Source organism: Lichenostomus cassidix, chromosome 18, assembly GCF_008360975.1.
Source record: "Lichenostomus cassidix isolate B80296 chromosome 18, HeHo_3.0, whole genome shotgun sequence".
Taxonomy (NCBI): domain Eukaryota; kingdom Metazoa; phylum Chordata; class Aves; order Passeriformes; family Meliphagidae; genus Lichenostomus; species Lichenostomus cassidix.
Window position 1 is genome coordinate 8,554,278 of NC_139498.1, and position 13,669 is coordinate 8,567,946.

The 13,669-nt window shown below is 38.9% G+C and overlaps 1 protein-coding gene across 3 annotated transcripts in view; it reads right to left on the bottom strand.

The window, feature by feature from the left end:
- Positions 1 to 13,669, bottom strand: part of QTGAL (queuosine-tRNA galactosyltransferase) — a 114,761-nt gene that overhangs the window by 14,381 nt on the left and 86,711 nt on the right. For 2 of the 3 annotated variants that reach the window (XM_085077928.1, XM_085077927.1), the window contains exons 8-9: positions 12,354 to 12,478; positions 4,366 to 4,501 (exon numbers count right to left, since the gene is read on the bottom strand). In XM_085077928.1, the coding sequence (XP_084934054.1) occupies positions 4,366 to 4,501; positions 12,354 to 12,478 (261 nt within the window). Of the gene's footprint in view, positions 1 to 1,504; positions 1,561 to 4,365; positions 4,502 to 12,353; positions 12,479 to 13,669 lie in introns of all 3 variants that reach the window. The other variant, XM_085077929.1, reaches the window with a different exon arrangement.

Sequence of the window (13,669 nt, forward strand, 5' to 3'; positions counted from 1 at the left end):
AGGAGAAGGGAAACCAATGGATGGTTTTAAATGGTCAACAAGGCAGGAAAAAGGGTGTTCAAAATACTTTTTCTGTTTGCCACCAGCAGACAGGGCTGTCACAGAGGAATGCCATGGCCTGGCTGTGTACAAGCTCTGTTTCCAGACCACTAATGAGCTGATGCTTATTTGGTCCTTTCCCTGCTTTTCCAAGAGCCACTGGAACACTATTTTCAGCCATCGGAAATGACACAAAATGTTAATGCTGAAGTTCTCCTTTTAGCTGAAGTCTGATGGAGAATAAAAGAGCAGACAAGACAGCTCAGAAACCCCCCAGGCACATGCAGCATCCCAAAAACATTTGGTTTCCATCTTCAGCTGCAAATTATAGACACAACGGATGTGTTTTAAACAAAAAAAGGTCTGTTTGACTTCATTCTTGCAGAAATGCTAATACTGAACCACTGTCAGCAGTGTGAATCAAGAAGGGGACAGCCAGGAAGCAGAATTTCCCTAAGAATACTGAGATCATGGTAATTAATTCATAAAAAACCCCTACCAGTGGAATAATTTTTTAGTGTGTTGCTGTTTAGCAAAAATAGTGAGCCTTGGATTTTTGCCTGAATCCTTTGGAGACAAAGCATCATTTTAATATTCACCATACAGATGGCTGAAGGAAAAGGGAGAATTGCTGAGGTGTCCTTTCCTCTTTTAACATAACCATAATTCAAATTCACACTGTTTTCCAAACAGACTAAAGTAATAATTTGTTAGTGAGTATGAACACAGACAGACTGCTGCTTCCTGGAATTGCCTGAATTTTGTTTTCTAAGAAACAATGCTCCTTGGCACAGGGCAGAGCTGGACTTTTCAAACATCCCACAAAGACCTCATCAACATCAGAAATGCAATTGCTTTGTTTATCAGGTTCTAAAAATACTAGAATCACTCATTTTTGAAAAAGATGTTTTCTTACACACCCTAAGCCTGACAGTTCAAGTTAATTAATAATCTTCCTGAGGATTTAGTACAGTCCACTTTTTTTTTTTTCCAAAATTACAAAATAATACAAGCTGTATGTTTTTTTTTGTTTGATTTTTTTTGTGGGGTGTGGATTGGGTGAATGGGTATTTTTATTTCTCCTAGGAGGATGTGTCCCAAATTTTCTACAGGTACTCAGTGCCAGTTGAGAAAACAGCCCTGCTGTGACTCCACAGTCCAGCCAAAGTCAGTCTCAGGACATCTGATGAAATTCTGCATCTCAATAAAAGTATGCAGTCAAACAGGGCATAGCTGTCTAAAACAGGATATAGCTGTCTAAACTTAATTTTAGTTGGTTTTATACTTTAAGTATAATAGATTTTTATATATATAAATAATGCAATTATAACTGTCATTGTGGTTATTACATATAATATAGTAATGAAATAATTTATAGAATATAATTTTTACAATTAATAAATAAAGCATACACAAATTTAGTTAAATCTTAGTTAAATTATACAGCTAATTTTGGCAATGTTACCTGCATTTCAAAGGGTCTTGGACCTTGTAAGATCACACTGTTTGTCACAGCTGGACCTTCAAGAGGAGAAAATGGTGATTATATGGATGTAATACATCATCTTTTCCCTAAGGGACTTTTGGAATTGTGTTTTAAAGGTGTCTAATTTACATAACTGATGAATTCATATCTCAGGTCTCCATTTATTTACAAGACAACATGAGATTCCACTTGCAGATTCAACCTGATACTGAATCTCCAGTGTTCTCATAATTAAAAGAATTTATGAAAGCTTAAATCTTGTGAAGTTGGTCTTTAAAGGGTGAGACAGGAAAAGCATTTTATAGTTTTTAGGACTGGAAAGGATGAAGCAACAACTATTTACAACCTTTGTTCATAGGGGATTTTAGAGTCTTTGGCAAGAGTTGCAGATTAGTCACAAAATACCTGAAGGATTTTTGAGGAAAAGTATAATATGGAGTTTCTCTACCATCCTTTTACTGTTATTCATTTACAATAAAACAAAAACTGCCACAAATTACCTACTGCAAATTATACGAATTTATTTGCTGAAACTCCAGCAGCATAATCCTTTCATTAGCTCTTGGAGAAGTGAGATGTTTTCCCTATTTCTACAACCTTTTGTGACTGACATGAAACATGAGGATATCATTTACTCTTCGGTTCTGGCTGAGATGGATAGACTTGGGATCTCACTTTTGGAAAAGCTAGGAAGTTACAGTGGCAATCAGAATGAGTCTGAACACAGACATAAAACTAGTGCTTTAATCACCACAGAGAACACTAATTTAATCAGAAATCAGCTATCTAAAAGCCTCCACTCTCACTCAGGATGACACAAGTCCTTTTCTGAAGCTATTTATCTTCATTTGTTACTGAGAAAGCCTCTGGATACTTCAGACAACATGTCAGACTGGGGGAATGGTTTGATTACTCTGTATAGAGTATTAAGGCTCACAGCCTGCATTTCAGCAGCAGTTTTCTGCAAACTGAGTCCTACTTGGCTCATGCAATTGCATCTGGCAGGTAGGTTTGCTGAATGTGTCTGAGCAGCACCCAGTAACTCAGGGGTTAATGCTCAGTGCAGTAGTTCAGTATCAACCCAAACCATACTGCAATATTGGAATTGTAACCTTGGCAGAAGCAAAACTCTCCTGGCTGAGCTCTGCCAAAGCAAACGTTGTGGGAAGGTCAGTGGGGAGGAACACCAGAATGCAGCTAATTGGAACCACTCTGGGGATGGAGCTCATGGCCCAGGGAAGGAGCTGAGCTTGGGGCTTTGGCAGGAAAGTGGCAAAACCCCAACAAGATTATTTTTCTCTCACTTTTTTTATCGCGTCTGCGGTGACATCTTTAGGTTGTCACTCTGTGTTGAACAGGAGGTGAAGTCCTGCGTGAGCCACCTACAGAAGGAGGTGGCAGATCTGCTCCAAAGCCAGGGAGAGAACATCTGCACCAATTGCCATTTTGGCTTGGTACAAAAAAAGCTAGAAAACAAAACAAAACAAAACCCCACCACCTGAGATGGTGAGACACCACTGCAAAACCAACATGGTCTATTTTTCCTGTAACATCTCAAAAATCTACCAGACAAGTTGCCACCTCTTCCATTGGAACTTATTTTCTAATTTTCCTAGTTTTGCAGAGGGAGGAGTGCAGTGGTTGCTGAGTGTCAGCACAATGGCCACAGCTGGTCAGTGAAATGCAAAAGGTGCTCAGCAAATAGTGATGAAAGGGAATATTTTCATAAACCCCCCAAATCTTGTGCACACTGCACTGCATGACCAAAGTAACCCATTTCATGGACATGTCTGTCCTCTCTGAATGAAACAACTGATTGAAAACAAATAACATTTAATATCTTTTCATACAGCTCACCCAATGCCAAGTGATAGCAATGACTGAGGGATGGCATTGGAATGGCATTGGAATACCAAGCAGGAAATTTAGTTTGATTTTTGCTTTGTGCATTTGCTGCCTGAGTGTCTCCCATGCCTATTCAGTAATTCTAACTATGTGTATACAAATGCCATTTTTTAAATATGTGTGTGGTCTGAGGGCCACAACATTAATCAGACTTATATATATATTTGTCATTTTGTCTTCCCATCCATATTCTTAAGAAAAGAAAAACACATTCAGCAATAAAATGAATGTTTTGTGACTCTTTAGAAGAAACAGCCATTTGACATTAGCCCTGAGGATTTTATCTAACACAAAGTTATTACACACAAGAAAATGCTATAAAAATAAGGTATTTAGACTCTTGGACAAATCTATCCTGAGAAATATCTGCCACTGCCAAACATAAGCAGCCTCCACATTTTCAACTGACTGTAAATTGGAAAGTCATGTACAGCAGTTTCTGCTCTCCTGCTCACCCCACACCACACTGCTGTTTTTGGCAATCAAGCTTTCCAAAGGGTGTCACAGTGACCAGGCTGTGTCCCAACAGGGACTTGTGCAGTATCCACTCTGGAACTGGGCAAATTCATACACTGATGGGTGATCCTGGACAAGGCAGTTCAGTATTATACAACCCAAAAAAAGAGTTCCTCTCCTCACCCTGAGTACCTGAATACTACAGCTGTGTCTCACCTTCTACTATGCTTAGCTACCAGCAGGCAGGAACATGGTGCATTTGCTGCTCTCCATAAGCACTAAATAAAGTTTCATGGCATTTCAAAAGAAGAAATACATCATGCAGAATATTGAGAATTGCCCTGATTTATATTAATTATCAACTAGTACTCTGGGGACAAAATATCTTACAAGAATTTTGCTGCATTAGATTAGAAGCATCAAGGGGGCATATGAAGAAGAAGTGACTTTGTACAAATGTCAGTCACTGGCCAACTCACCTTTTTCTGATTAGCTGGTGACAAACTTCTGTAGAGCTTCTTGCCTTGCTTGCCAGCATTCCAAATGGTGAAAGATGCCCATGAGCTCAGGACTCTCTCCTCAAGAAACCTGACTCGGTGATTCCAGATGGTTCCCCTGGCAAGTTAGAAAAAGGGCAGATTTTGATCCCTAAAACTTTTAGCATTATTATACACCTATATACCTATATTATATAATATATAGGTATATTATTATATACCTATACTCAGCTACATGTAAACCTGACCAGAGTGATTCACATAATACAAAAAAATCACCTCTAAACATTATACTGAAAATTTCTGTGGGAAATACAGACTGTTGCTAGAACAAGATAAATTCTGTGGAAGTTCTCAGACAAAAACCATTCAGATAGATACGAAGCAGTAGCTAAACAACTCGTATTTTCAAGAACCCTCCCAGATCACACGAATATGAAAAGCTGCAGCTGTGGTAAGGAAATTCAACCATTCCCACACCTCTACTTATCTATGAACTGCTCTAGAACCCTGCAGTCCTAAATCCAAGCTGACCTTTTCCTGTTCCATCTGCCCAACGTGATCATTCTCCTTGGCCAATGTGAAGTTGGAATCTCACAAATTTCTAAGTCCAGCTTATCCCCACCACCACCCAGTGCTGCAGCAGAAATGAATTTACATTGTGGTGTTTGGCTCAAGGCTGCAACACGTGGAGTGTCAAAGCTCTGAATCAGCAACACCCTCCAGCAACAATCACTGAGCTGCAAAGTCCCAACAAATCACTCTGTTCTACAATTCACACTGACCAATATGCACACACACATTTTGGACCAAATTAGAGAGATTTAACTGTAAAAGCTCCAAAGTGTTATTCAGCACTGACACAAATGTGTGTGTCCCTTTATTTGAAGGCAACTTTCATAAGAAACTGCATTTCTAAAAACAAAAAGCATTAGAGTTTTGTTTTTCCTCTAAGAAGTGGTATGCCTCATAAAACTTCATAAAATACACTTGAGGAAAAAAAGCAAACTGGCAGATATCTGTGTGCAATTATACCTTCAAGACTTCATCTTTGGGAGAGATTCCACAACATAATTAAGCCAAGTGGGTGAGGTGACACTAGGGTGACACAAATACCAAATGACAAATCACACAGCTCTGGAACCAGTTGCAAAGGACCATCCAACAGCCTTAGACACTGAAGATCTGCTGACATCTTCAACAAGTTCAAGACAGGTTCTCAGAAAGAGAAAACAATGTCAAGGAAAGCAGTTGGTTCATGGTCCATTCCTCCAAACCAGCAAATCCACTTGGGCAACTACAGATTATTTTCAATATCTGAGTGTGTGTTCTACCTTAAAAAGTAATATTTAAGACTACATCATTTATCATGGATGAAAGAAAACTGCCTGCTGTCAAAAACATCTGATTCATTTCCAGTGTTCATTTAACATTCATTAACTAGGAACCCACCTCAGACTTATTAAACAGATAGATATTTCTCAGATAGAATAAATTGATTTCCTCAATTTGACAAATGAATCTTCTGAACCTACATGAATGAACCTACATCTCACAAACAAGGCACCCAGAGCTGTAACCTTCTTTCACAGGAAATTCTGATGAACACCTAGCTGTGTCTACTTAGGTAAGGCATATCTTCAAACAGGGTTTTCCATTTGCTTATTTGCATCATTCCTGCACAGTCCCAAGTTATGCTCTGAAGATCCTCAGAGGACCAAAGCAAATGGACTTGCTGGGATTGTTCCTCAGCTCCAGTGACCCCACTTCACTTCAGCACAGCCAAATCCTGCTCAGCACTTCATCACTGATCCTGGTGTGATAACTTGGAAAGGATGTCATGCACAAATAAATGCACCCAAGCACAACAGCCACTCCATATAAAATTCCCCCACAGTTTCAAGGATGACAGCTCTGCACAAGCATTTCAACTAATGGAGAAAAGAAATTCTTGGATTTGATCAAAAATCTCTTCTAATGCAACCACAAGATGCATTCCTGCTGCAAAGCTTTAACTGCTGCTGGCATCCTTTGACACTTGCCTTTTTCCATGTTCATTAGAGCACACTGTATTCCCAGAAGGCAAGTTAAAGTAACAAAATATGAAGGTCGAGTATTTTCCAGGATCACTTTACTAGAAATTTTAGAGCTTCTGCGCACTTCTAAAAAGGAAGATTATTGCTTTGCACATAAATGGGAAGGTTTTAAAAGTGATTTTCCTTTGAAATCTGACTTCAGAAGGATAACACCATATTACATTCCAAAGAAACTTCAGAATCTGTTCTGCTGGCTTGAGTGACACCAGCAAGTTTCTTTTCCACTTGAGTTTGCCACATTAAGAAAGCTAAAGTAAAAAACCAGGCAGCCTTACAAGGCATGGAAAGAACTTTTAACTAACTTCTAGGTGCAAACACTGCAATCTACCCCCAGGCTAACAGAAGATGTTTCTAATTGTCACGGAGATGGATGTCCCAGCACAGCAGTATTGGTTCTTCCAGACAATTTGTGGTTGCTGTCTAGGTCATGGGAGCTTCTGTGCCACAGGAATCCCTATTGAGGTAAAATTCAGTCTGACCAAATCTCAGTGTTAATAATCACCCATGAAGATTTCAGACTGAAGCAGATTTACTGACTCACCTCACCAATGAGTGTTATCTTGGAAAAAGCAAGTGGGGACAGTATGTAAGAGAACTGCACTCAGAAATAAAAGGGTATGAAAAGTATTAAACTCCAGATTAATTGCATTGTTGTTCAACCATAAGAATATTGTCAGACAGCTTCACTCAATAAAAAAATTTCTTAAACACATACTGTGTTGTGAAAATGAAGCCAATATACCCAGCAGTTGGCATTTTTTGCTTGCATCACTATGAGGCATTCTCATAACAATGCCCACAGAAAAGCACTTGAAGCTCACATCCCCATATTGTGTGATTTCAATGAAAACATTAAATTGCATCAAACACTTTGAAGTCTTGAGTTAACCCTGAAATACTTTTAACAGTGCAAGCTGAGATAGCAGATAAATACAGAACTGAGGGGAGAAATTGTGACTGAGCTTTAGAGTGACACTCACAGGCTTCACCTTTGTGAGAACCTTCTCTGCACAAACAATCCCACAGGCTGGAGCAAAAGGGAGCTTACAGGTGTCAGAGGAGAGAGTTTCGGTTATTCCCTTCAGGTTTCCGGTTCACCTAATTTGCCACAGTTTTTGATGTTTCCAGAACAGATAACTGGGATTCCTGCCTGGAGGGATAAGGGAATGCCATTTTCCCATCCCTTACGAGCCAGTGCAGGTGCACCAGACAGGAGCTGCAGCAACGTGCAGAGGGTAATTAAAGAAATGCCTGAAACGATCTAGAAGTTGTACAAACCACTAGTCAGAGATGATTCTCACAGCTATTTTCAGATTATGCATTATTACATATTCACAGCCACCAGCAAAACCTAGGAGGTATTATTACTCTGCATCACCCCAAATCAAGACTGCTTTTTTCATCCATCTCACAAACGATTAGAGTAAGCAATTTGCAGTAGCCTTTAGTACTGTTTCCAAGCCTGTATTCAGTTCACAAGATTTTCCTCAGCCAGAAGGTGGGATAAATTCTTCTCACTGTACAGATTTGTTCCCATATCCTAATGCTCCTTCTTGACTGTAAGCCTTGAAATACATTATTTTCCCCATTTCTTTCATTTTCTCATCACAACTTATAAAATAAACGTTAGAAGTATTTCCATTTGAAACATCATCCTTGAGGCTTACGTAATTTTCCTAAGCTCTCACTTGCCATGGCCCCTCAATGCTCATCAGTTTTGGAGTGAGGAAGAAGAGGAGCCAAAATTCTGCAGGAGTGAAATGAGGGTATTCATGCAGTGGGTGAGAATGACTATGCCGTGTGTTCCTCAGCCCCAAACAGTTATTACCAGACCATCCACCCAAGTCATGCAACAATGGAGCTCTGTTAAAAATGTGTGGTGACCTACTGACTGAATACAGGAGTCAAGGAACATCTGCTCTATTCCTATTTTGAAATGAAAGATAATGTGACAATAAAAGCAATATGATTTAATGTCTGAGCTCAGTCAAACCTCGCCATATTGTTCCACTGCCTTTCCCCTCCTTCCCCCAGTGAGGCCACATAAGTGAATCCACAGAGCAAAGACAGATGTACAAGTACTTGAGAAATGCAGAAATACTAGCTCAATATCCTGAACAGTACTGGAATTTTAGGCATCGATTGCCATCCACAGAAATACTAGAGATCCATAAATCTGACCTTTTCTCTCCATGCTGGCCCTGCACAGTGCTCAGGTAACTCCAGATGGGAAGAGGAGCTACCCAAGTGAACAGCCTCTTCCAGGGCCTTGTTATTGATGGCAGGATAAGAGAGTTCTGTGTGATAGGTGAACCTCACCTGATCGACAAACCAGAGGTGGAAAACCAGAGAACTTCGTAGTCACAGTGAGAACTGAAAAAACAGATTCCTTACAGCTAGTGTTGCATGCAGAATTCAAGGTCCTTACCATCCACAGGAAATTCAGAAATAAATCCTGGTTGAACCTTGGCCATACTGGTGAATAAACTGATTTTTTTTTGCCGTTGTTGTTCTGTTGAACTTCATGTGAACTTATTAATTGCTGGACTATATCGTCCCACTGAGTTATTACATTTACACTGTTAATAGGTTCTATTAATGTCTGAGTTCATTTTCAGGTCACGGGTCATTAGCTGAGGCATGGTTTGCATTGTGGCCTATTTTTCATGAAAGGCTTATTAGGAAAGACAGAGACTATCAATGTTAATGGCATTTACTTTTCAAGAATCTAATGAGGTCATTAGTTTCCATGTTTAATTGAAGTGCCAAATGCAAGCATAGAAGATAAAAATGCAGTTGACCTCATCTTTATTTGAGTTCTACAGGAATATGTTACACTATTCCTCTCTCCTGCCTATTTTTGGCCATGTCTGATTTTGCAGGAAATGAAGGAAGCATTCCTGTGCTCACCACAGATTGGAGACCCAGCCTCTCAGAGCACCTCTGAAACAGCCAAATGTGTGTTTCATGCTAAGTGCCTGTTCTTCTTTGCTCAGATGACACTGGAAGCTTCCAGTGCCTGAAACCAGATGGTTTCAATAGATTATGTAATTCTGGTTATTTCTGCAAACCAATATTATACTCGTTCTGAGCACAGGGGATCTGAAATTCCTGAAGCCTAGAAGGTGCACTTCATCTTTTCTGTGTAAAAGGGAATTGCCCAGATCTTAGACAGAAGGTACACACCTTATTTTTCACATATATTATATTTGTCTTGACTTAAAACTTGTAAATTGCTCCAAGGATTAGCTGCATGCCCCAACCACCTGTCTTCATGAGCAGCACTACCTAAGGACAAGTGCAATGTTTTATTGCTCACCTCGCTCCAAGCTCACTTTCATCTCACAGTGAGGTATTGTTGTATATATAGTTCCTTTCTCTCCCCTTTGGCAAGATAAAAATCTATGAATTTTAAAATGTTTTTATTATACATCAGACTTTCTTACTCTGGTACTTCTCACTCTAAAGCCAGCTCTGATATGGTCTCACATTAATGCAATGTGGCTGTGAAGCACTGAGTACACCAAATAAAGTGATTTAGGTCCAAGAGATACGATATGTGGGATTTTGTGTTGTAAATTCCTAGCTGAAGAGAATTTTCTCAAAATCCAGCAGGTATCCATCACAGACTTTGGATGAAATGACAATGAGAACATTCATATTTCTGCATGCACCTAATGAAATCTAAATATAGACGCTGAACTTCATGCAGATTCTGTCACGCACTCAAAACATTTAATAATGCAGACTGATGCCTCCAGGGTATGGGAGAATGCAAATAAGATTTAGTTTCCTGCTTCACAGATATTCTCAACTATAGATATTTGTTCCAGAAGGATACTAATCATAGCAAATGACCTAAAACACATGAATGCTTACAATTATACATACTAACCGAAAAAAAGAACCAAATGTCACTTGCCAAACAGTTTTACATATATTTTATGAAGTCTGAAAATGCAATGAGGCTTCTTTGCCCCTGAATGGTTTATGGTCTCACATAAACTGAAACCAGCCTATCACAGGCTATGAGCAACTGTTGTCTCTGCTGAAAAGAATGAATGAAGCACCTTTGTATAAAAATGTCCTGCTATGGTTTTTAAGACCTAAACTACGCACACAGTGTTGAAAAGAAACATCAACTTTCCTACAAACACCTCTGAATCTCAGACAAGGTATTCATTTGGCTGGTGAGTTACTGCTTCCAAATTCCCAAGTCTAGGGAAACTCAAAATGACATGGGCCAATGGCAAAAAGCAAAATTCCACAGAAAACTGCTCAACAAAACACATCATAAAGAAAAAGCCTTCCAGAACAGCCAGAACATGCATTAAATAATGTGGAATGACCAAGAACCAAATTAGGCAAGACCCAATTTAAATTATCAACTTAAACCCTTGTGGTGAGTCCATTAATCTCTTTTTGCTCTGTCTCCAGACAAACACTGGGCAACCCTTCACAACTTGGGCAGCAAACAAGGAATGAGGCAGGACAAAGAGCTGTTGCACAACCTCATGTTTGGAAGGTCACACCAAACATCATCCCCAGCAGTACCAGCAGGAAGCCAAGAGGAAGAGCAGCTCGCCTGATTTCTTAGAATGAGACAAGAAAGGCGCCAATTTGGACATCCACCCTGCACATCTGAAACAGCTCACAGCATTTCCACATTCCCCCAGGATGTTGTAATTCAGGGTGCTTGTGCCACACAAGTTTGTAGAACTGAATAAGCAACAGCTTGCAGTAAATTCAAAACAAATTAATTTCCAAGAATTAGATGCTTTCCCACAGATAGAGGCAAAAGGCTTCCAAGAGTGCTAGCATCCCATGATGCGTGGCTGACAAGTTTGTCACTAACTGCCAAAAGAACCACACAGTAAAAGAGGGGAAAAAAACATCCTTACATTTAAACAAGAATAAAAAGGAAAATAATTTATCTCATGCTTGTTTGCAAAATCAAAACCATATGTACTATTTGCTTGGAATGACCTCTTCATAGTTAAATGATTTTATATAGATATGCACATATCTGTATAAATACGTATTTACATATGTATTTAGAAAGGTCTGCAGTGACATTAACCCTGAGTGTGCTATTTATGGCACTTATTTATTTTACAGTATGTACAACAATCCAACAGTGCAGGGACAGACAACTAAAATGTGCACAGGAATGTTCAGTTTTACTATTCAGTTCTATAAAGCCATAAAAATAAGACTGATTGAAAAGTGTACTTTTATCATTGATCAGTAAGAAAACAGTTTACTTAATTACCACTGTGATTCTGGCATGGAATTCCTAAAGGACAGTAAAACTCATGTAACTTTTTATTAATATCAGTGCATAAGAGAAAAGAACAACTTTGGCTCAGCTTGTAGCATGTAGAGGAATCAGCAATTTAACATCTCCTTTAGGGTTTGACCAGCCTTGGAAAGGCAGCAGGCAACAAAGGCAGCTTACAAGGAAGCACCTGAGATAATTGCTCCTAAACATCCTCAGGGATTTTTCAAACCTCATTATCTGATTTAGATGGTTTAGACCCTTTAAAACAAGAAAATAATATATGTAAAGGCAGCACATTATCAGATTAAAGGTTTGGTTTTGGTCTGATTATTTTTTTTCAAAAGACAGCTTTTGTCGGTATTACAAGTTTCTGTTTACTTTTTAAATATTGAGGCAGTTGAATTTGAAATTAAGCTTTAACATTTAAAAAATACTTTTTACATAATGGTTCCCATGGCAAAAAACACGAGAACGAAACCCTTGCATATTACATATTAAAAATCCTAATTAAAAACACCAATAAAATTTCACCATCTTTGCTGTCTGTGATCCAAGATAAAACCCATTTTTGACTTCTAGAAAGCAGAGCTTACTCTAGGACAGAGTGAGTGGCAGCCTGTGGGTGATACCGGTAGAGCAGGAGGCAATGGTTCACTCGAAAGACTTCACCACCCTTCTGGAGATGTTCATAAAAAAACAGCAAATCTTCTGGGACACCCTGGAACAGAAAACAGTTATTTCACAGTCAGTGACCAGTATTCAGTTACATCTGAAAATGTTTTATTATTCTGCCAAATGAATATGGTTTAACAGAATTGTTTTTCATAAATAGGATTTTTCTGTTGCCCAGGGAGGTTGTGGATTTGTCATCCCTGGAAGTGTCCAAGGCCAGGCTGGATGGGGCTTGGAGCAACCTGGTCTAGTAGAAGGTGACCTGTCCAGAGCAGGAGGTGTAACAAGAGGATCTTTAAGTTCCCTTCCAATCCAAGCCCATCTCTGATTCTAGAATATTATTTGTGTATGGCTCAATGAACTTATGGGTCATGAAATAAACGTAGCTAATGCTACTAAAAGGTCAGTGCTATTTAAAAATGAAGTGCAGCTGATTGCAAGGACAGAGGTAGAAAAAAAAAAATCAACTTCATCTCATTTTTGACATCTCAAACTTGGTGCAGGTGAATCCAAAAGAAAGAGAAACTCAGCTGTTGAACATTTTGTGCAACCTGAAGTTCCATGTAACCAAACAGTTTATACTGAAAAGGATCAGTGACCTTGGAAGGGTTTTTTTCCATTTTGCTACAATTCTCCTTCTTTCTCTGGTTGCCATACAAATACTGGTCTCTACATAGGAAAGGTGACTCAGGCCCCACAATAACAGAGCTCAATAAAAACTGTAATAAAAACAACCTCAGAATGAGACAACATCTGAAAACAATCTTTTTCTTGAAACTTCCTTCCATGGTACATTCATCCTAATGGCATTGCACCCACTGCTGCTGGAAACACTGCAATGTAAGATCTCCTGCAATTGTTGATCTAGCAAGCTACAGGAAAATTAGAGATTTCACAATAATCTCAACATTTCCCACTTAAAAATCAGAGAATCTTCACGTCACAGATAGAGTGTCAGATGGGCAATAATATGGCTCATAGTACTCAATTCCATTTTGTGGCATATGAAGGCATAAACCCACCTTTAAAGCCCCATACAGAAGGTAAAAAAGTAGCATTTATTCATATTTTGCAATGCCACAAGTTCTTGAAATACTAGAACATCTAATTTTTTCATATTTAAAGACAGATATTTCTTCCCTTCAACATGGTGTTTAGATGGTTTTAGCAGATTAAAAAGCTCCCTTTTATAAAACCAGGTGGATCAAAGAAAGTATTTAAATGCAACAAAAAAAAG